This window comes from Brachyistius frenatus, unplaced genomic scaffold, assembly GCF_029030835.1.
Source record: "Brachyistius frenatus isolate BFR_SWC_R1_liver_20210118 unplaced genomic scaffold, ASM2903083v1 Contig_426, whole genome shotgun sequence".
NCBI classification, from domain to species: domain Eukaryota; kingdom Metazoa; phylum Chordata; class Actinopteri; family Embiotocidae; genus Brachyistius; species Brachyistius frenatus.
Window position 1 is genome coordinate 5001 of NW_027211025.1, and position 21213 is coordinate 26213.

General features: G+C 45.2%; 1 protein-coding gene across 4 annotated transcripts; it reads left to right on the forward strand.

Annotated features, from left to right (window-relative positions):
- The first annotated feature begins 3922 nt into the window (after positions 1 to 3922).
- Positions 3923 to 19723, forward strand: slc8a2a (solute carrier family 8 member 2a). 4 transcript variants are annotated; one of them, XM_069725480.1, is made up of 13 exons: positions 3923 to 4290; positions 8460 to 8597; positions 9036 to 9263; positions 9878 to 10144; positions 10756 to 11190; positions 11437 to 11798; positions 13400 to 13503; positions 14121 to 14138; positions 17154 to 17266; positions 17506 to 17529; positions 17766 to 17865; positions 18428 to 18700; positions 18829 to 19723. In XM_069725480.1, exons 1-13 carry the CDS (start codon positions 3952 to 3954, stop codon positions 19203 to 19205), a joined length of 2778 nt encoding a protein of 925 aa, XP_069581581.1. In that variant the 5' UTR covers positions 3923 to 3951; the 3' UTR covers positions 19206 to 19723. The 4 variants fall into 4 exon arrangements, with proteins under 4 accessions (XP_069581581.1, XP_069581583.1, XP_069581582.1 ...); XM_069725482.1 differs by lacking the exon at positions 17506 to 17529; XM_069725481.1 differs by lacking the exon at positions 14121 to 14138.
- The last annotated feature ends 1490 nt before the right edge of the window (positions 19724 to 21213 follow it).

Here is a 21213-nt window from a genome sequence, read left to right on the forward strand (position 1 = left end):
AATGCATCCAGCTCTTCCAGCACCAACTTCTTGATTCGTCAGCCAGCGCTCATAACCTACGGAGGTTCTGCTGCACGCTTCTGATCATCTGAGAGGAGAATACACCATTTACAGATCTGTGTTTGGACCTTAAACATGTTCCTTTAAACAAAGTGGGATCATACAAGTCTCGTTCATTTAGCTCCCGTTACGATAAAACGTTGAAGCATTTGGTTGACGTGTTTGCTTCTGTTTCGGTGGCGTGTTGTGAGTGTTTACATGCGTTTGTATGGAGAGCAGTCAGCTGGTTTTATGTGAACCTGTTGGCTGATATGATGAAAACAGAGCTGGTGCTTCTTTAATGGATCCATCACAGAGGAACATGTTGATAATTATTCTCACCTCGTCTCGTGACAAATAACTTCGGTTCTCTGCACTGTTGTTGTCTAAATATGAATGTTGACGAAGTTATTTTTGGTGAGCCTGACCCCCTCCCCACCCCACCACCACCACCACCACCACCCCCAGCACCCGCTGTTGTAAGGTGGCCCTCTGTCTGAGGTCATGGTAACCATAGCAGGCCTTGGAAAGTGAAATGCGATGCGGCGGCCCTCTGGGCTGTGTTTCTGAATCACAACTCCATAATGAGCTGGCAGAGCTCAGACTGCATCAAAGATGCAGCACCCCGGTGTCTGGTTCAACTCGCAGCGCATAATGGTGCCGTGTCACCTGGGCGGGCGGAGCAGAGGCCGCCGGCCCATGAACAGACGCTTTCTCGTACCCTGCTGTGCTCACACCTGTACATCCTCCGACCAGCTCACACTCACTCCGCCGGCTGCATGTGATCAGGTGTCGGTCTGATGCCACGACTTTCATGTTGAAAAGATTTTCAGTCCGAAACACGGCGTTAGAAATGCTCCAACAAGTTTCTTTATTTGAAAAAATAACGAGTTGTTTATAAATTTAAACTTCTACATCTTTTGTTGAGTTGATGCTGTATGTGTCAAAAATGTTTAAAAAAATGATGAGAAACTATGTGAGCAGGAAGTGTAGAAACAGAAAAATCATGATTCAGTGATCAGTTTTAAAACACATGCAGCTTCCTGTAATGGGAGTCAACAAAGAAATCAAATGAATATAAAAAATTTATGATTTAAATTGAGATTGGAGTGATTATGTGGAAATTACTTGACACATTAGAATATTTACTGGAAGCCTTTCTGTCTTTTTATCTTCAGATATCATGAATTAAAGTGTTCATCATCAGCAGTAACTGATAATTCTCAGGACATTTAGCATTAAGTTTTCCTTTAAGCAGCGTTCACACAGAGATGAAGACGCCCTGCCCAGAAACACTGAGCTGTAAATTAGTGCCAGTGTCAGTGATCAGTGCCACAGAATGATGTGCATGGCTTCACAAGCTGGCTTTAGTTTCTCAGAGGTCCGTTTGATATGCTGTTACGATGACTCAGGTCAGTTTACGTTTAAACTCCTATAACAGGCCTTTGTGTTGGTGGCTATAGTAAAAAAGCAGCCTGGATCCTGTCGTCCAGACGTCTCTGCAGCAGTGTGAGTGGATGTGTGTTTGTGTAAGTCATCACCACCTGCAGAGTGTTACGTAGGATGACCATGTGGGGAGAGGAAACAGGTTTTGGAGGTGATGGTAATATTCAACTTACTCACAAAACAATTAAAACTAGCAAAGAAACTTTTTACACTAAAAGCTGAGGTGGTTCAAAAATAAAAACAAGTTCCTTTTAGGTCCGTTTTAGATCTCGTATTTGTTCTTGGAAAATCTGTACTTACAGTGATTTTGTAGTTCTGTCTCTTCTGCAGTGGCTCTAGTTTAACATGAAAACCTTTTTGCACATACTACAAGTCACTTTTCTTATCATATTTACATCATACTGGTGTATTTATCTTTTCACTGATCTACTGTAGATGATATGAATACAAGGATAATGTAAATCATAATAAACCTTGTAACATGTTATACCGTCTCAGAGTGCAACGAAGTGATAAGTCATTTTATGATATCGACAAGCAGTGCTGTAACCCTTAATTTACTACTGGAATGAGTGACATCTGTCCACAGATACAAACACCATGAATCAGTTGTATTCTTTTATTCTTAAAATAAAGGAAGTGAAAAATGCCTGAAGCTCCACTGCACCTTGAAATTAGTGGACCTTCAATGAACTATGCTTAAAAACACAATTGAAAAGTAACTGCTGATCATTGGTTTAAAGTGTTAGCATGCTAACAGCTGCTACCGAACACTAAACACTAAATAAACTGCGAGCCTAATATGGTGGTTGGTTGTGCCCACAGACTGGATATAAAAGAGTTTGTAGCTTCCAGCTATGAAAAATGAGGCCAATGCAGAAGTGTCTTCAGCTGCAATACCAGCGAGTGCCACTAGAGGTCGGCTCCAAAAAGCCTCCGGCTCCATAGACTCCCATTCAACTTCTCTCATCAAATCCAAAGTGAATAAAATGTGTCCATCAGTTATCTCGGTGTTGTTAGCTAAAGTCACTCCTTCTTCTTAGTTTTCTGGAGGTCCATCTGAAAATAATCCCTCATTCATTAGAAAAGAAGATTCAAGAAGACCTGGTTTTGGGGGCGTGTCTGTTTGATTGACAGGCCTGTGGTGCAGGCAGATTACAGCTATCGGTGGGCGGGATGTAGTATCGTCAGGTTTCCGATCAGATCGGTCAGATCCACCTCTGGCTCCTCCCCCAGCTCGTCCAAATATGGTCACTTCCTGCTCCAAACCGCTCCGAACTAGCAAAGGTGGTGACGGACAGAATCTGAACTGGAGGATTCATAACGTTCACAAACCAATGATGACATCACTGATGGTTGATGACATCACTGATGGATGATGATTGTACTTAACACTAAACACTAAATAAGATTCAAGACTGATGGACATGTCAATCATTTTTCAGATATTTGGTTGTAAACCAAAATATTGGACACATTGAACTCTTGGACTGATCAGATGAAACGTCACCAAAGTGTCTCCAGTCCTGAATGTCTGAACAGGAGATGAACGGAGTCATTTAATATTGAAGATCTTCTGATACCGAGAACCAATCTGTTACTTGTGTTATATTGTGGATAATACAGCTGCACAGTGCACACTTCAAGTTCATTAAAATTAATAAAAACCATCCAGTGTACTTGACATATGAATGAGTCTGCAATGCAATAAGAAAAACGTTCCTGCATTCAAGCTAACAAAATAACAAAGTTCAGAAATCTCTGCACTCTGTTCCGGTTTCTCAGGCTGTTTTATAGATGGATAATTTGCAGTGTCTTAAAACATGAATGAGGATAGTAACAGTGAGGGTTGAGAATTTGGATGCAAAATAATAATGTAGATTAATGCCGTGAATTTGAGATTGAGAAGAGATCTCACCTGGTCTGTCAGTTTCTCCTTTTCTGTGGCAGAATCATTGTTTAGAAAAGTTCATGTCTCCTCTAAAAAGCAGAAAAACTCACAAAACTTTATGCCTTATTTTCTGAAACTGAAGACTTGAGAAGCCGTCACCGTCAGCTGGTCCGAGTCGAGAAAGTCTAAAACACTTTCATGACTTTGTGAATGTTTGTTCGGATCTGAGCTTCACATTCACAGTCACAATGAATACAAATCACAATTACAACTTATCACAGTTTCCTGAGAGAACTCTGAATTTCATAGTGTTAATTTTTTAGGTGCTGTATTAAATTACTAGTAATAAACGCGGCTCTGTTACTACGACCTCATTGCAGACATTTAAAGTGGCTGTCCGCCATGAACATCTTATCTGAACCGTATTTCATGACATCTTTCCTGGACGCGTTGAGATATTTCAGTCTGTCAGCTGATGTTTGTTTCCTCCTCTGCTTCTTCCAGGAGAGTCTTTTGACCCAGCAGCTCCCCCGGTGAACCCCCTCCCGCCCCCACTCTCCTGACTCAGGGATACCATGGGACAAATCTCCGTTCACCTTCCCTCCCTCCTCCTCTTCCTCCTCCTCTTCCTCCTGAGCCCCCCCTGCTCCTGCTTCAGGCCCCAGCTCGTGGAGCGAGCGTCCGGCTCCGAGCAGCCTCAGTCCTCTGGTAATGCCACAGAGTCTGGAAAGTGTGCGGGCGCGGTGGTGTGCCGACCCGGCATCCTGCTGCCGGTGTGGCTCCCACTCAACCCCCCGCTGGGGGAGCAGGCAGGGAGGGCCACCATCTACTTCCTGTGTCTCATGTACATCTTCATGGGTGTGTCCATCATCGCAGACCGCTTCATGGCATCGATAGAAGTCATTACTTCTCAGGTATTATTTGGTTTATTCAAGTCTGTGAGAAAATTAGATCCAAAAAAAGTTGACTCGTCCTGCAGCATACATTCACACGGGCGCAACCAAGTGTACAACAAGGAGGGGGAGTCACACAATTAGGTTTTCATTAACAACGGGAAATAAACAGGAAACAACAAAAGACAGAACCGTTGACACTGGTCACAAAAGGAGATTATTGTTATGTGGTGAGGGGATCAACGAACCCAAATGCAGACACACGGCAAAATCTCTTAGGAAGCAGGTCTTTTATTCCCCAGGCAGTGAGGCAAACAGGAAATGCACGCCAAGAGTCTGTGTCAATTTGCGCTTCGCCAAACGAGGGAATCCCGGGGTTCCCCTTGACACGTGGCCGGGTGACGTAGCCGAACGGCGATGCTCCGCTGGGGGAATCCCCAGATCTCTCCTCAGCGAGCTGATTGGCTGGATCGACTGTGTGACGTCCGCAACTCGACACAGGATCGCCCCAAACCTCGACAGCGGATCTCCGAGGAACGCACTGGAGGGTCTCTTCGTGCAGGTGATGCCCGTGGCTCGACACTGGACGGAACCGGCAGGGTCGACTGTGTGACACTCGTAGCTCGACACAGGATTGCCAATATTGCAGCAGATGATCTCCGAGGAACGATCTGGAATCTTCTTCGTTCAGGTGGATGCCCGCGGCCCGACACTGAACGGCAGGAAACAGGAAACAGGTCAGAATCGTAATCTCAACAACGGGAGACGGAACGGACTTACTGGACGGGTTGACGGGTAGGCAACGGACGAACTGACACCGGATGGGCAGGAGACTAGGGTATAAGTAGCAGACGGCGTAATCAATTGGAATGCCGCTCAGCTGTGCTGCCGGAAAGGTGCGGTAGTGGGCGGTGCTTGGAGGAGGGTACTGCTGAGAGAGAAAAACAGACAGGGAAATGACAGGACACAGGAGGAAAGGTATTCGGGGGTTAAACAGGGGAAAACACACTAGGAACAGACAGGAATCCTAACAGTACCCCCCTCTCAACGGGAGCCTCCTGGCGAACCGCCAGGCTTGTCAGGGTTCTGTCGATGGTAGGTGTGAACCATCTCAGGATCCAAGATCCGGGAGCGTGGTACCCAGCACCGCTCCTCAGGCCCATAACCCTCCCAATCTACCAGATACTGGAACCCCCTACCTCTGCGGCTGACATCGAGGAGGCGATTGACCGTATAGACGGGCCCTCCATCGATAATTCGGGGTGGTGGAGGGGGTGTGGCCGGAGGATTCAATGGGCTGGTGACCACGGGTTTCAGGAGAGAGACATGGAAGACAGGGTGAATTCTCATGGAGGCAGGTAACTGTAGTTTGACTGTGACGGGGTTGATTATAGCGGTGATCGGGAAGGGCCCAATGAATCTCGGGGACAGCTTTCTTGACTCGGTACGAAGGGGAATATCCTTCGTTGAGAGCCAAACCTGCTGTCCGAGCTGGTACACGGGAGCGGGAACTCGGCGACGATCTGCCACCCTCTTGTTCTGTTCTGCAGTGCGCAGTAGGGCGGCCCGAGTCTCCCTCCACACCCGCCTACAGCGACGGGCATGGATCAGTATTTTTGGAACTGATACCTCGAGTCTGGGGGTTGTGGTCCCGGAGCCAAGGATGACCCAGGACCAGGGGCGTCAGAGGAGACGGGAACACGTACAATCGAATCTTGTGGCGATGATTGCCTGACACGAGCAGAGGAATGGGCAGAGTTCGGTGTGTAATAGTCGCCAGCGGACTACCATCCAGGGCACGCACCGACAGCGGCCGCTCCAGAGCCTCCACCGGAATCCCGTGCCTGGAGACAAACGTGGAGTCTAAAAAGTTCTGTTCGGCTCCAGAGTCAATAATGGCCGAGATGTGAAGAGGACCTGATGGCAAAACCAGGCTCGCGGGCAACGTCAGGCGGGACTTGGGATGGGGGAAACGCGTGGATTCGCTCGCCAGTATCCCAACCACTACTGGCGAGCCCCCTCTTTTGGGCGAACTGGACAGGAGGCGATGCGATGCCCTGGCTCCCCGCAGTAGAGGCAAACTCCCGACCTGAAGCGCTGCTCCCTCTGCTGCAGAGTGAGATGCGACCTCCCCAGCTGCATGGGCTCCTCGTCCGCTGGCGGCGTCGTAGCGGTGTGGTCCGACTGATCGGGAGTGGGTCGACGTGTGGGTGCCTGGAGCTGGAAACAGGAATAGGAGTTAGGCTGACGGCCCGGCCGGGCGGTCCGGCGGGTTCTCTCGCGCCTTCTCTCCCGCATCCGGTTATCCAGCCGAATGGAGAGAGAGATGAGTTCATCTAAAGAGTCAGCCTCCTTCCGAACTGTGAGCTCATCCTTAAGCTCCTCAGATAAACTGTTCTGGTACACCCCTCGCAGGGCCCTCTCGTCCCAGCCGGACTCGGCGGCTAGGATCCGGAACTCCACTGAAAACTCAGCGGCGCTAGTAGAGCCCTGGCGTAGGTGAAGCAGCCGCTGTACCGCATCACTGGAGTACTCCGGGTGATCAAACACCTTCTCAAACTCCTCCCTCAGCCGTGCGAACGAGGTAGAGTCTACTGGGTTCCGAGTCTGCCATGCCTCAGCCCAGATCAAGGCCCGTCCTCGCAGCAACCCTATAAGATAGGAGGTCTTCGAACTGTCCGAGGCATAGGAGATAGGCTGCTGTCGGAACACTAACATCACTTGTAATAAGAATCCTCGGCAACCCCGTGAAGCCCCGTGAAAGGGCTCCGGGGGCGGAACAAATGACTCACGGGGAGGAGGTGAAGCCGCGACGGGTAGTCCAGCGACGGGTAGTCCAGCGACGGGTAGTCCAGCGACGGGCGGACCAGCGACGGGCGGACCAGCGACGGCCTGGAGAGCGAGAGTGAGATCCCGCATCATAGCCCCGAGCTCGGCCACCTGGGAGCCGAGAGTCTGCTGAGCCTCAGTCAGTCCCTGGATCAGCTGATGGTGCTGCCCGACGAGAATCCTCTGGGTCGTAAGAGCCCTCTGCAGTTGGTCCGCAGAGGTGGATTCTGCTGCGGTTGCTGGGTCCATGTCTGGTCAGTTCGTTCTGTTATGTGGTGAGGGGATCAACGAACCCAAATGCAGACACACGGCAAAATCTCTTAGGAAGCAGGTCTTTTATTCCCCAGGCAGTGAGGCAAACAGGAAATGCACGCCAAGAGTCTGTGTCAATTTGCGCTTCGCCAAACGAGGGAATCCCCGGGGTTCCCCTTGACACGTGGCCGGGTGACGTAGCCGAACGGCGATGCTCCGCTGGGGGAATCCCCAGATCTCTCCTCAGTGAGCTGATTGGCTGGATCGACTGTGTGACGTCCGCGACTCGACACAGGATCGCCCCAAACCTCGACAGCGGATCTCCGAGGAACGCACTGGAGGGTCTCTTCGTGCAGGTGATGCCCGTGGCTCGACACTGGACGGAACCGGCAGGGTCGACTGTGTGACACTCGTAGCTCGACACAGGATTGCCAAGATTGCAGCAGATGATCTCCGAGGAACGATCTGGAATCTTCTTCGTTCAGGTGGATGCCCGTGGCCCGACACTGAACGGCAGGAAACAGGAAACAGGTCAGAATCGTAATCTCAACAACGGGAGACGGAACGGACTTACTGGACGGGTTGACGGGTAGGCAACGGACGAACTGACACCGGATGGGCAGGAGACTAGGGTATAAGTAGCAGACGGCGTAATCAATTGGAATGCCGCTCAGCTGTGCTGCCGGAGAGGTGCGGTAGTGGGCGGTGCTTGGAGGAGGGTACTGCTGAGAGAGAAAAACAGACAGGGGAATGACAGGACACAGGAGGAAAGGTATTCGGGGGTTAAACAGGGGAAAACACACTAGGAACAGACAGGAATCCTAACAATTATATTGAATTTATTTTCAACGGTATGTTTAGGGGGGGCAGATTGGTATATTCTCAGTATTGGGGGGGACACGACCCACCCATAGAGCCCCTGGTTATGCCCATGTACATACATACAGTCAGTAGTTTTGATGTAATCATGCAACTTTAACTACGTACAATCTTCTTTACAACTTTCATGAAATTGTGATGGTACTTATACCTTAACATTTATTTAATTTTTTTTAAATTTAATTTTGTAAATAGTGTAAACCTGGTTTCATAAACGTGTGTCCTCGCAGGAGAAGGAGGTGACCATCACCAAACCCAACGGCGAGACCACGGTGACGACGGTGCGGCTCTGGAACGAGACCGTGTCCAACCTGACCCTCATGGCCCTCGGCTCCTCGGCCCCCGAGATCCTGCTCTCTGTCATCGAGGTACAGTTTGATTTTAACATGTACTGAGATGCAGAAGCAGTTGTTCACACATTTAAAAAAAAGTTTACATGTGCTTTTCACCAAAATCGATGACATGCAGTTGTGTATGTTAATGAATTAATGCCATAAATGAGAATGAGAACTTGGTTACACTCTGTGCACCACTTCACTGTGAGGCATCAAAACCACTGATGTTGAACAAAGTTCATACATTTATTTATACACATGAATTAAGAATACCTCCTGCACATCATACATAATGTCATATAGTGGTTTATAGAGGCTAATCAGGGTATTTGATATTTATATATTCAGCATACTTTAATAGATTTTTTTTTTTTTGCTGCTAACAGATGTTCGTTAAAGACGTCCTGATTTCAGCTTTAAAATCTGATTCTCTGCTCGACCTCTTTGTCGCTGCGTGTCTCCCGTTGACAGGTGTGTGGGCACAACTTTAACGCGGGGGAGCTGGGCCCGAGCACCATAGTGGGCAGCGCTGCCTTCAACATGTTTGTGATAATCGGTCTGTGTGTGTGGGTGATCCCCGCCGGAGAGTCTCGCAAGATCAAACACCTGCGAGTGTTTTTCATCACGGCTTTCTGGAGTATCTTTGCCTACATTTGGCTCTACCTCATACTGGCTGTCATCTCACCCGGGATAGTGGAGGTGTGTTTCTGAGGACTGTACGAGGCTCAGTGCAGAAGTTTGGGCACCCCTCTGCAAATTGCAAATTACAAACCCTGCAATGAACACTATTGCGGGGTATTGCAATGAAATGTTAATAAACGTTTTCTTTTCTTTTTATGAACTTTACTTTACTTTTATGAACCTTTCCACTTGTGAAGTCTTTAACTTCATAGGTTTTAACTTACAACTGCTAAGACTTGTTTGGGATGTAGGAAGTGATTGATCCCGTAAGCTACAGCGGCATGGGTTAGAATCATACAGAGTAAAAGCAATAAAATTGACAATAAAAATAGAGGCAATAAAATATAGAATGTAAAAATGATCGGTATATACAAATAAAATGAAATAGCAGTGCAACGGTCAGCAGTAAATGGGCTCATGGGATCTGAAAATGAACCAAAGTGTTGCCTACAAAGCAGGAGGTAGTAAAAAGGGAGTCTTCAGAAGGCAGCATCTGTATTTGGATTGGAAATCAATACAACGTGTAATCTGCTCAGGGGCGGCCAAACTTTTACACACAAATTGATGTTTTTAAAGTATTTCTACTAAATGAAGTGTAAATGATGTAACGCTCGTGTTGCCTGGATGACCAGGTGTGGGAGGCCATCATGACGCTGCTTTACTTTCCGGTGTGCGTGCTCTTGGCGTGGATCGCTGACCGTCGCATGTTCTTCTACAAATATATGCACAAGCGTTACCGTGCCGACAAGAGGCACGGCATCGTGGTGGAGATGGAGGGGGACTTGGCTCCGAAAGCCATCGACGTGATCATGGACGGAAAGCTGGCAGACGCCGCGTGCGGCTCCAGTGTGACCGTCTCTGTGCAGACGGGCAACGAACTGGACCAGAACAAAGATGAGGTAAGAAACACATCTGTGGACACGTGAGACTGAAGATAAAACAGTGTGAAATCAGAGCTTTTTTCTCCTTCAATCTCATGTTCAGCATTTATTATGTATTAAATAATTAGATCTTGTATTAAAAATAAGATTTTTTTTTTCCCCCTCAAATTCAGGTCCATTTTATCTTAAAGAGAATGCTTCTCCAGTATATTTTTAAAAGAAGGACAGGCTGAACGCCCCCCCCACCCCCCCACCCCTGCACCCACCCAGTCTACCCCCACTGTTGGTTCTAATGTTGTAAACTTTAAAGCCTCTTCATGGGATTTTAAGGGGAATATCAGGTTTTCTGAAGCTCACAGGATTCAATCCCAGCTGGAGTCTACGTTGCAGAAGTGCAGACAGCAGGAGACCAAGCAGCTGGAGCTCCTAAAGTTTTTACTGAAGAAACAGTAAAACTTTTGTCATAAGATATTTTTTTGTCATTTGTTGTGTGAGCAGCCATTCAACCGTGTGCAGGCTCTTCTGCACACCCAGCCTGGGTCCTAACTTTGTGTTTTATAGAACATTTTAAAAAACACATGCATCTCTGCACGTATGATACTCAGTGACCAGTTTCCTCTCTTGGACAGATGGTTCGCAAGTTGAAGGATCTGAAGGAGAAGCACCCGGACAAAGACCTGGATCAGCTGATTGAGATGGCCAACTACTCCGCCCTGGTTCAGAAGAAGAAAAGCCGCGCCTTTTACCGCGTGCAGGCGACACGCATGCTGATCGGAGCCGGGAACATTTTAAGGAAACACGCCGCTGAGCAGACCCGGCGCCGAGCGGGCCACGACGCCGACAAAGCCACATGCTCACACATTTGTTTCGAGAGTGCTCAGTACCAGTGCACGGAGAACTGCGGCGCTCTGACCCTCGGGGTGATGCTCGACGGGGGTACGGGCCAGAACACCTTCTATGTGGACTACTGCACAGAGAATGGTTCTGCCAATGCTGGAGCCGACTATGAATTCACCGAGGGAACCCTGGTGTTCAAACCAGGGGAGACACGCAAAGAGATCAAGGTGAGAAGAAGATCTCTTCGTTAACACAGAGATTTCTTCATGTCAGTAACTGTTTATCCCCAAAAAGGAGATTACAAAGATACTTTAATGCAAAGTTCTCTTGGTGTGGTGAGCATGAGAAATCTGGTTTCTCTCCTGATGTTTTGTGGTCTGATAAAATATTATATATAATATTGTCTACTTTACACTGTTATGGCCTCATGCATCAACGAGCTGTGTGACTGTGCGTCGCTGTGCTCTCTGCAGGTGGGCATCCTGGACGATGACATCTTTGAGGAGGACGAGCATTTCTTTGTGCGTCTCCAGAAGCTGAGGTTGGAGGAGGGGGGGGGCGAAGGCACTGGGACTCCTCCCAAGGGCCGGCTGGTGGAGCCGCTGCTCGCCACCGTCACCATCCTGGACGACGATCACGCCGGCATCTTCACCTTTGGGCAGCGGGTGCTGCGGGTGAGTGAGAGCACGGGCACGCTCACGGTGACGGTGGTGAGGAACTCGGGCTCCCGGGGCACCGTGGCGGTGCCGTACCACACGGAGGACGGCAGTGCCAAGGCTGGAGTGGACTACGAGGAGACCAGAGGGGAGCTGGAGTTCCCCAACGAACAAACCAGGTGAGGCACAAGCCCCAGTTCCACACAGCCTGCTGGGAGTGTTGCACCTTTATTCCACCTCCGTGTTCTCTATAAAACGTACGAACACGTAATGGGGGGCGTTGTTGTTGTTCCACCGGTGAGCCAGCAGCAGAGACAGTCTCACCGGTGGGACTACAGGCCAGCGCTGTTTGTTACATGTCATGTCTTTGATTGTGGAATACCAGCATGGTGTCCAAAGTCCCACACTGAGGCTACATAAGTCCACTTTGTTTGGTCCTGTGTAAAAAGGAGTTTCCTTTATTGTGGGATCTGCTGTAAATCTGCTGTAAACTGGCATCAAGCTGAGTCAGCGACGGGGAAATACAGGGAGAGATCCAGTCTGATGGATGTGTTTCAGATGTGGCTCTCAGCCTAAAGCTCCGTGGCTACTGACCACGTAAATCTTTAAAACTCCACCACAAAATATTTCAGATTTCCCAAACCAGTTGGCCGTAACTAATGTTCCTGAAATAGAAGTCGACAGTGTGTTTGTCCAGGACCTCCAGCAGACGTGAGTATCTGCAGCAGCAGGGCCGTGGGCTGTAAAATACAGAAACTACAGTGCATGTGTTTTTCCTGGTAATGAAGGGACATGCAGCGTAGCTTGTTTATGTATTTTTAATAGTTTTTGGACAACAACATGCTGCAGATGACATTTTTTAATGTGTACTGTGTCATAGTTCTTCAGAACAGAACATCTATCTACATTTCTTCATTCAGCTTGGAAACCAAATAATATACAAACTGAATATTGTATGATGGTTTGTGAACTTGAAGCATAATTACCATCAACTCGTGAGACGGCAGCCGTTCTCTTTATGGAACCACAGCACCCTGGATGGTTTTATAATACTATGGCTCACTGGTGCTTTTAGTAAAGCAGCACCTGAACGTCCCTGAAAGATTATGATAGGTCATCAGTGAGTTGCTGCGGGCGGAGGAGGTCCTTTCAGACAGAATTACCTGACGACTTGACACCCAAAGATAATCCTGTCCCCGGTCAGGTGTGGGAACCTCCTGTCGTCCCGTGTAAACTAACAGATCCTTTTCCCATTAAATTTTTAGGTTATATAAGCTGTGTTTGCACATGGACTAATTGTACACTTAGTGAAAGACAGTTATGTAACATGCACCATCATCAGATGCTTCACATTAAAGGGAAAGACAAGTGGTAGATGTTAGCTCACTGGAAGGTGTAGTGGTTCGTCCTGTTATTTATTTTATTATGCACTGTTCATCTGTAGATTGTATATCAGTAACTCATCAGAGGATTCGACTGATTTACTGTACACACATTGGTTAACAGGGTAATGTATCGTTTGGTTTAGCGCCATCTTTTCGGCACACTCAATTATTAAAAAGCCCATTATGATTGATTATGCAAGTCGTTTTAATTTTGTGATGTGATTTAGATGGTAAAATGTTTAAGTGTATTAATGAATATTATTGTTTATCCTATTTAACAGAATCTGTTACAAAAATAAATGTGTGTGTGTGTGTGTGTGTGTGTGTGTGTGTGTGTGTGTGTGTGTGTGTGTGTGTGTGTGTGTGTGTGTGTGTGTGTGTGTGTGTGTCTCCAGTCAGACATTACAGGTGCGCATTATAAATGTGGAGGAGTACGAGAAGCAGGAAAACTTCTTCATTGTGCTCGAGGACCCCAAATGGCTGAAGCGAGGACTCTCTGGTGAGTGTGTGAGCATTTTAAATGTCAGCATTAATAATATTATATTTTAAGAGTGAAAAAGAGTGAGGACATCATTTTGAATGTCCTCACTAGGATCTAAGTGACTTGTGTTTTCGTGGTAATAAAGTCATAGTATGAGATGATAGTAAAAGTAGTTTCTCTTTTACCGTAATAGAAAACGATATTCTCCAAGTAGACTGCACCAATATCTAAGATCAAGTATCAAAACAGCAGCAGCAGCAGCAGCGGTGGCAGCTGAGTGCTGTAGACATGCGTCAGAGCCAGTAACCGAAGAGTTCACTCACTGCTTCACTGCTGTCTCTGTTTCAACACAACGCAGGCACTGCAGTCTATTATGAAGTTAGCATCCTTTATTTACCTGTTCCTCTAACCTCAATGTGTCAGAAGGACGGCGCTGGAACACGATATGTGCACGTTAGTCTGGACGAGTTTATAATGTGCAGTAATTTATTTCAGTAGGTCAGAATAGAAATAAAGACTGACGACACACCGTGTATGTCAAGCTGCTGAACAGTGGGTGGATTTAATGTCTAATGTGTTTGACTGGAAACGGTGTTGATATATTGTCTTCAATCATTATCTGTCTCTCTTCACAGCCCTGCTACTAAACCAGGGTAAGATGGTTTGGGTGTTAAAGGTGCACTGTGCAGCATTTTATTGTGAAATTTTAAATCTTCGGCTACAAATGAGACAGAGTGAAGTCTTTGGGCCTTATTTTCGTACCGGTTGAGACGTTTAGACCAGCTGGTCTAAACGCAGATCCAGGCGCATTTGCATTTTGATACAGCGCTTTTTATCACACATGTGTCACTAAAGATACGCTGGCACACTCAAACCAGGTCTCAGTGCAGCGTAGCCAAAAGATGGTTTTTTTCGTTGCTTCAGTTGGCAAAGCGCACATGAACAGAACTAAAAAAAAACAACAGTGAGGTTTGGTGGATGTTCTACGTATCAAATCCTGCTTACATAAATAATTAAAACAAGATGTTTAACAACTTTCAGATTCAGTTAATCTTAACAAAGCTGACTTTTGTCTATTGATTTGGATGTGAATCAGTCAGTTGGATCGCGTCATGACGCAGCAGCCGATCTCACCCTTGAAATATAAAAAGACATTCAGGTTAACGACAAATGAACTGCAATAAATTACACATAAAGAGGCAAAATTAAAAAGCATTTTCACTACCCAGCCGTGCACGGACAGTGTGACACTGCATTTACACACAAAGGGGGCAACCTATGGAAATTACACGTCAGTTTAGGTCATTTAATTAATGATTGGAAAGTAAATTATTCACACTCGTGCTCCCGATGCAGTTTATTTTTTAACACCACAACATCAGCTCATTTATTAACACCACAACATCACTTTATTTATTAACACCACAACATCACTTTATTTATTAACACCACAACATCAGCTCATTTATTAACACCACAACATCACTTTATTTATTAACATCACTTTATTTATTAACACCACAACATCACTTTATTTATTAACACCACATCAGTTTATTTATTAACACCACAACATCACTTTATTTATTAACACCACAACATCACTTTATTTATTAACACCACAACATCACTTTATTTATTAACACCACAACATCACTTTATTTATTAACACCACACAACTTTATTTATCAACTTTATTTATTAACACCACAACTTTATTTATTCAGTTTATTTATTAACACCACAACATCAGTTTATTTATTAACACCACATCAGTTTATTTATTAACACCACAACATCACTTTATTTATTAACACCACAACATCACTTTATTTATTAACACCACAACATCACTTTATTTATTAACACCACAACATCAGTTTATTTATTAACACCACAACATCAGTTTATTTATTAACAACACATCAGCTCATTTATTAACACCACAACATCACTTTATTTATTAACACCACAACATCACTTTATTTATTAACACCACAACATCAGCTCATTTATTAACACCACAACATCACTTTATTTATTAACACCACAACATCACTTTATTTATTAACAACACATCATCACTTTATTTATTAACAACACATCATCACTTTATTTATTAACACAACAACATCAGCTCATTTATTAACACCACAACATCACTTTATTTATTAACAACACAACATCACTTTATTTATTAACGCCACAACATCAGCGACGTTTTGTCCACATTCAGTGTGTTAGTAAATGAATCGCATCGTAGTTTACTTCTGCTCACTCCTCAACATCCGTCCAGCACCTGATTTCAGTATTAGATGAGTGTTCTTTGTGCGTTTTCACATTTAATTAATGATAAAGTAATAATGTGTTTGGCGTTTAGATGCAGGTTTTTGTTTGACCCTTCGTCTTACATCACTGAAGCTCTTCCTACACTAGACAGTGGTTCTCATAATACCAGGGGAAGAGTTATAGTAGTCTCCTTTTTCCTTTTAACATCATCAGCCTGTGGCGATGGACATGTAGCACCATAAATCAGTGATCATAAGTCTGAAGCTTGAGGCAAGTATGTGAAGTTTAGTCCTGTGTAAAGTTTGGATGGTGGTGTCAGACAGCTCCTTCTTCAGTTATTATGAAATTGACAACAGGCTGCTCCACAGCCGTTTCAAAGGGAATGAGAGGAGCAAATTGAATTGGCCATAATTGAAGTCAGCCGTGACATGTTACCTTCTAATTATCTTTTCATCCTACTTTACCACTGCGCTCTGAAAAATTGGCCACACCTTTACGTGTTCCCAGTGCACAGAAGTATTACCTGCGTTTGTGCTGCGCCTCGATTCACGAAAATAGAGCCCTGAGTTTCAAACCATCAGCAACAGTGTTAGTGAGTTTCTGAAAATGTAATTAAAACCAAAAAAAGCATTGCTTTCCTGAGATCAGTGGATCTCAGTCACTGCTTCCTGTTGCAAAAAGGATTTTGCTCCTTTCTTTTTGCACTCTGCATGTTTTGTGTGTGTTTAACAGAAGAGTTTCATCGTCATTTCAGTCTTTCATCTCTTCCTCTACTGTGCATCATCAGAAACTCTGAAAGCTTTTCCTCCAATGACTCTTCAGCATCTGTACTGTAAAAGAGGTTGTTACTACTTTACCTTCTGGAAGGTTAATGAGACTTTTGGTTGGGGGGGTGAGTTGTATGTGTGGGCGGGGCCAGCGGTGTCACTGGGCTGTGGGCTTCATGCCATTCGCCATGAAGCATAAATAAAAACGATTAATAGTCTGAATACATGTCTCTTAATATTTCTCCTGTCACATAAAACTTTCTGTCTTCATAATCCTGCTTTACTCTGTTGATGGCACCTCCCCTCATCTCTGGGTCTTTTGGAATTATTGTCTCTTTCCTAAACAGAAACGTGCAGGCAGTGCTTTCTCCGATGTTCAAGGCAAAAAAAAAATCCTTTTGGATTTACCCAAACATCAAATTATGGAAGCAAGATTCCCTCTGAATGCTGCACACAGCACTTTTAGAATATGCTTCATTCTGACCGTGTTGTGGGTTGTTTTTTTTTGCTTTAAGTTTGGGCTTCTAGCCTTGTCTGAGGTTGTGTGTGTATTTATTAATATGACATTATAAATCATAAACATGAAAATGAAATGTTTGTGCATCTGGACAGGGAACCCCAGTCCCGAGGAGGAGGAGGCCCGGAAGATCTCTGAGATGGGAAAACCCATTCTAGGAGAGCACAGCCGGCTGGAGGTGGTCATCGAGGAGGCCTGTGAGTTCAAGGTGTGTGAGTGGCTGATAGGAAGCACGACACGAGTCACTGACGGATGTTTTAAGCTATGACTCATTGACATATTTGAACATCAATGCAGCTCAAAGCTTCACATTTAGAAGAAGAGTTAACATGCACTTTGTAAATGTTGACTTTGAGTGATATTACCTTTAAAAAAAAAAAAAATGCTGAAGTGTGGAAAAGTGTATGTTTTCCCTTATTCACCACCTGCTGCCCTCTCATGCATCAGACTCCCAACGGAGTGCTGGACCAGGTACAGTCACTGACAGCATGCTCTGTGTGGGATCTCATTTCAGTCTGCGTGTGTGCTGTGTGAGTTACATTTGAGTCAGTTCGTTCTAAAGAGAAATGAATCCAATGTGTTTGTGGGTATGATGTGAATATCTTGTTGTTTTGTCTATGAAAGAAGTTAAGAAAAAGAAGATGAAATGTGAAGGCATCTGTTGTGTGAGAGATGATGACTTCTGCCTGTTTAATCTGTCGTAACAGAGCACTGTGGACAAATTCATCAAGGACACGAACCTGGCTGTAGTGATCGGCACGCACTCGTGGAGAGAGCAGTTCATCGAAGCGGTCACCGTCAGTGCAGGTCAGTGGCTCCTGCTTGGTTTTACATATCTGTATATTCAGAAAGCCTTAAACTGGATTTTCTGCAACTCAGGTTTACCTTAATACTTACAAAGAAGACTTTGGGCCTGATTTACTAAGATCTCTAATAAAGGGTACTAAATTGCATGTTTATTCCAAATGTTTGCACATTTCTTTTGCACCCGTTTCACAGGTGGTTTACTGAGAGTAATTGCGTCATTAATATCAGATGCAAATCGTTCTGTTTAAATGAGGTGTTTGTAGTGATTCCAGCTGTGAGAAAAACAGAACGATCCCAAAACCAAAAGGAAATTTGATCCCATTGAATCAGACTTACACTCGTGGAGGTTAATCAGCACAAAATCAGGGTTTATTTTTCTCTTTGACTTTAATCTGTCAGTTTTTTACAGCGTATCCTTTGAGCACAAGACTGAGTGAGAATTAAAAATATAGATGATTAAACTTTTAGTTTTTTCATTTGATACTATAAACTTGTCTGTGGTTGTCCCGCAGTGATGGCATCATTTGTGGATGAGGACATGTCTTCTGTCTTCTTTAAACAGGTGATGGAGATGAGGAGGAGGGACAGATGCAGCGATCGCCCAACTGCTGCGACTATTTCCTGCATATATTCTGCGTCTTCTGGAAGGTCCTGTTCGCTTTCATCCCACCCACCCAGTACTGGAACGGCTGGGCGTGCTTCATCGTGTCAATCTCCGTCATCGGTCTTCTGACGGCCGTTATCGGAGACCTGGCTTCCCATTTCGGCTGTACTGTGGGCTTGAGAGACACGGTGACTGCAGTGGTCTTCGTAGCACTGGGGACTTCACTTCCTGGTTAGTGACTTCCTTTTGTGCCTCTAAATTTACATCAGTTCTTGTGAAGTCTTAGCGAGCCGAATAAAAGCCAGAATGAGCCGAACTACTAAATAACCAAATTTTCAAACCTCTTTTTTTTCTCGCAGACACCTTTGCCAGTAAAGTAGCTGCCACGCAGGATCAGTATGCCGATGCATGTGTGGGAAATGTGACAGGAAGCAACGCTGTCAACGTGTTCCTGGGCATCGGGCTGGCGTGGTCTGTGGCCGCCGTGTACTGGGAGGTCAAAGGGACCGTGTTCCGCGTGGACCCCGGCTCGCTGGCTTTCTCCGTCACACTCTTCACCATTTTTGCTTTCTTCAGTATGGGAGTGTTGATGCTGCGCCGAAGGCAGTCCATAGGTGGAGAACTGGGAGGCCCGCAGATTCCCAAAATCGTCACCTCGCTTGTGCTCTTTGGACTGTGGTTCCTCTACGTCCTCTTCTCCAGCTTGGAGGCCTATTGCCATATACAAGGCTTCTGAGAGGGACCAGCTGGGGAGAGCCGTGACTGCACACAAACAAACACACACATCACCGGGACACTCACCTGGACTGTTACCGTAACTACTGTCACCTGCTGCCATGGTTCAGAAACACACCACAGACGCTCACATCCGCTGCAGGCCGGTTCCAGTCGGAGGAATTCATCCTGACGATACTGATTCGTTTTGACTTCAGTGAACTGAAATGATGCAGTGGCTGTTTTTTAAAAGGAGAAGACGTGGTCACGTGTACTCTGTAAAGTCACTGGATATTGCTTGATACTGACTTGATGGCTCATAACATGGATTTCCGGTTTGGTCTTGTTTGTCCTCACAGTTATAGGCTACATCCACACTAATATCCTTTGGTTTTAAAACCCATTTCTAAACCCCTCAGTACGGTACTGCAGCTTCCCTTAAAACGTATGTACTGTTGTATGTCGTATGTGTACAACTGGGACATACTACTACATCATAAAAATGCATCTTGAAATTTGACCCACTTTGTTGTATCCGTAGCGATCCGTAGCGCAACTTTTGTAGTAAAAAGAAAAAGGGTCCGATTTGGAACGAGTACGTTTCTTCTTCTTCTTCTTCTTCTTCTTCTTCTTCTTCTTCTTCTTCTTCTTCTTCTTCTTCTTCTCCTCCTCCTCCTCCTCCTCCTCCTCCCTTTTGTGGGCAGAGCATCAGCCTCACCAACTGTCTCTGCGTCTCAGTCGACGTGATATATCTTCCGCTGCAGAGGATTGTGGGTCAGAACATCCAGAGTATCATGTTGACCTGCAGACTGCAAAATACGACCGGATGGTACTTTTGGCATCCTACGTTTAACATACTGAGTACTGGGACATACTAATGTTTTTTTGACATACTAAATAGTCTGATAGTATGGATACTGGAACGCAGAAAGTATTGTAGTCTAAATGGGTGGAAATGGAGACAGACACCCAGGCTGCTTCCTGATTAGGTCTTATCCATCACGTGACCCTTTTCAACTAGTAGTCAGCTTTGACTACTAGTTGGGCTACATGGATGATAAATAACAAGCATTACTGACCTTGCTGTCGATGCTAGCAGCTGAGGTGCAGTTAAATTCTGCATCTTATAATGCTGCCACAGCCTTCATGTGCTGGAAACCTGCTATTATTTACACATTATTGACGATGCTGCACTGTATTTAGTGACCCGTCAGATTTTGTGAGCTGCCTTAATTATTACTGATTTGGGTCATAGAAGTCCCGTCTTCTTCTTTTTTTTTTGTACGTATATTAGGAAACCTCTCCGTGTATCATTGCGCTCACACCATGGCCACCCATCACACTACGTTCAAACTAGCATCCATTTCGTCAGTAAGCACGAACCTAAGCGATTATCGAGGAACCCTGCCGGCCAATAAGAAGCCAGTGTTTTCTGCAGCCACGGTAAACAAAAACTCGGCACAGTTTGGTTTCAATCTGCAGTTTGAGAGATGAGCTGCTGTTGTGAAATGTCTCTCACCACTAAATTGTGTTTCTCTGTTGAGTTACGTGACACACGGCTTTGTCTGATGTAATGCACTGCACTCCAGAATCTCATCTTGCAAGACTTATTGATAATAATGATGATCATGAATATAAATGTACTCCATGGACCCAATGAAGAACTACACAATGAATTAGTAATAAGCACCTGGTATCTGCCATTTAGTGTGTCTGTTTGAAAGTGATGATTCATTCACCCCCGAGTCTTCTCTGTTTATTCATTAATGGTGTAATTTAATGTCTTTCTAATTTGAGATGATATGGATAAAAGCATATTGTAATTTATTGTAAGTTGTTATAATTATATTGAAATTTTAACTGATTGTGTCTCCATTGGCTCCGTCACTGGTTATGTACGATATTACTTCCTCATTAGTGCAGCAGAAAAGATTATTTAACTTTGTTTTTTGGGGTCAAATTATGCTCTTAATTTCTGTGTTTCATGTTGCAAAGGTTTGTGCATCCAAAACATATACAGTATGTAGATG

Excerpts from the sequence above, each read along its gene's own strand:
- slc8a2a (XM_069725480.1), top strand. The coding sequence starts at position 3,952 with ATGGGACAAATCTCCGTTCACCTTCCCTCCCTCCTCCTCTTCCTCCTC. Across the intron at positions 17,267-17,505 it reads AGGAGGCCTGTGAGTTCAAG|ACTCCCAACGGAGTGCTGGA; the intron begins GTGTGTGAGTGG and ends CTCATGCATCAG. Across the intron at positions 17,866-18,427 it reads AGCGGTCACCGTCAGTGCAG|GTGATGGAGATGAGGAGGAG; the intron begins GTCAGTGGCTCC and ends TTCTTTAAACAG.